This window comes from Frankliniella occidentalis, unplaced genomic scaffold (assembly GCF_000697945.3).
Source record: "Frankliniella occidentalis isolate FOCC.00 unplaced genomic scaffold, Focc_3.1 Scaffold4055, whole genome shotgun sequence".
Classification (NCBI taxonomy): domain Eukaryota; kingdom Metazoa; phylum Arthropoda; class Insecta; order Thysanoptera; family Thripidae; genus Frankliniella; species Frankliniella occidentalis.
In genome coordinates, this window is record NW_026271104.1 from 5,238 (window position 1) to 6,796 (window position 1,559).

The window sequence follows — 1,559 nt, forward strand, 5'->3', positions numbered from 1 at the left end:
GGGGGGGGATGGGGCACTCTGTGGGGCGTATCTTTGAATGCGCTCCAGGGTTGTGGGGTTGCATACTCGCTAGGGCTGCAGGGGCGATGGCGCCTTCCGGTCAAAGGAAGAAGGCAAACCCGTAACACTGGAGCGCACGACCCCGTTCAAAGATACACTCGGCACGTCGGGTTGGCAGCGGACCCGAGCCCAGGACGCAGCACGCAGCGTACAGCAGTCCGGACGCCAGGTGCCTATTTTCAAATCCGTTTACTTTGAGTCCGCCCTGTTAAGTGCGGCGCGGGCGGGGCTGCGGACTCGAGTCGCGTGTCCGCACAGTTTCGCGTGCAGTCCCTTCCTATTCCCAGACGAGAGAGACAAACCATCAGGCCAGACTAAGAGCCTTATTCTCTATTTTATAAGCGCCTCGCCAGCCTCTACCTTGAAGTCACAACGGGACTTGCAGATCAATAATCAATAGCTGCGTGGACTCTCGGACTACACTGCAGGCTGGGTGATCCACGCCGTCTTTTGTTTCTTACTTGTACTGTACCGGATTCTTGCGAGTGGACGGGTTGCATACTCGCACGGGGCCAAAAGGCACCATGGCGACCAACGGTAGGCGAGCCCGCTTACACACCTGAATATAGGCCAGTATAAACAGGTAGGGTAAGGGTCCCAGAAGTCGGCAGCAGCAGCTGCGGAGTTGCGGGCGGCTGTAGGTAGGCTGCACCCAGAAAAACGTACCTTTGATTTCATTTGCACGTGGGCTACGGAGATGTATTACACCAATTCTTACCAATATAACGTTGTCTTGAGCATAGGCGCAACCCATTTCCATCATCGCTCTATGTGCTAGTCTATTGTCATGTCGATTCGCGCAGGACAGCGCCCCTAACGACCAGGGTCGGCTACTCGAAAAGGTCTACCGAGATGACTGAGATCCGCGTGTGCCCGGAGCAGGCACGGCCCGACCAGGGGCTCTCCTACGGTGACCTCGTGCTGGAGTCGTTCCGACAGTGGCAACACCGAGACAAGCCGGCGCAGGTAGGTGGGTGGACAGTCTCCAGAGCGCCTGTGGACGCGGCGGTAGGCAAACCCCACGGCCAGCGTTTGAGCGGGGTGCCTACCCTGTGCTCGAAAGGCGCTCGGGTGGTGGAGGTAAAGCTTTGACGACCCAGTATGTTTATGTTTTGCGATGCAGATCGATGCTCACTTCGGCACGTCCATGTCGTTCCGAGAGCTGCTGCTGCAGACAATGTACGCCACCGAGGGCTTCAAGGCCATGGGGCTGGAGCCCAAGGACGTAGTGGCGCTTGTCTCCCGGAACTACCACGAAGTGGTCCCGGCCGTGCTGGGGGCCGTGTGCGCCGGGCTGAGTGTCGCCTGCGTCGTGCCTTCCAGCACCAAAGGTATCCCAAGGTACCTGCAGGTACCTGAAGTACTGTCCGTGTTCGACACTCTGAGCTCTCACCCCGTGCCTTTGCCCCTACTCGCCAGCCGAGATGCAGCACGCGCTGAACCTGACGCAGCCTAAGGTCGTCATCACGGAGCGCGATCGCATTCAGACCGTGATGGAC

General features: G+C 58.7%; 1 protein-coding gene across 1 annotated transcript in view; it reads left to right on the forward strand.

Annotated features, from left to right (window-relative positions):
• LOC113203096 (luciferin 4-monooxygenase-like) overlaps positions 1-877 on the forward strand; it is a 6,015-nt gene extending 5,138 nt beyond the window's left edge. The window contains exon 4 of the mRNA XM_052276710.1: positions 864-877. Coding sequence (XP_052132670.1) covers positions 864-877 — 14 coding nt within the window. The remainder of the gene's footprint in view (positions 1-863) is intronic.
• The last annotated feature ends 682 nt before the right edge of the window (positions 878-1,559 follow it).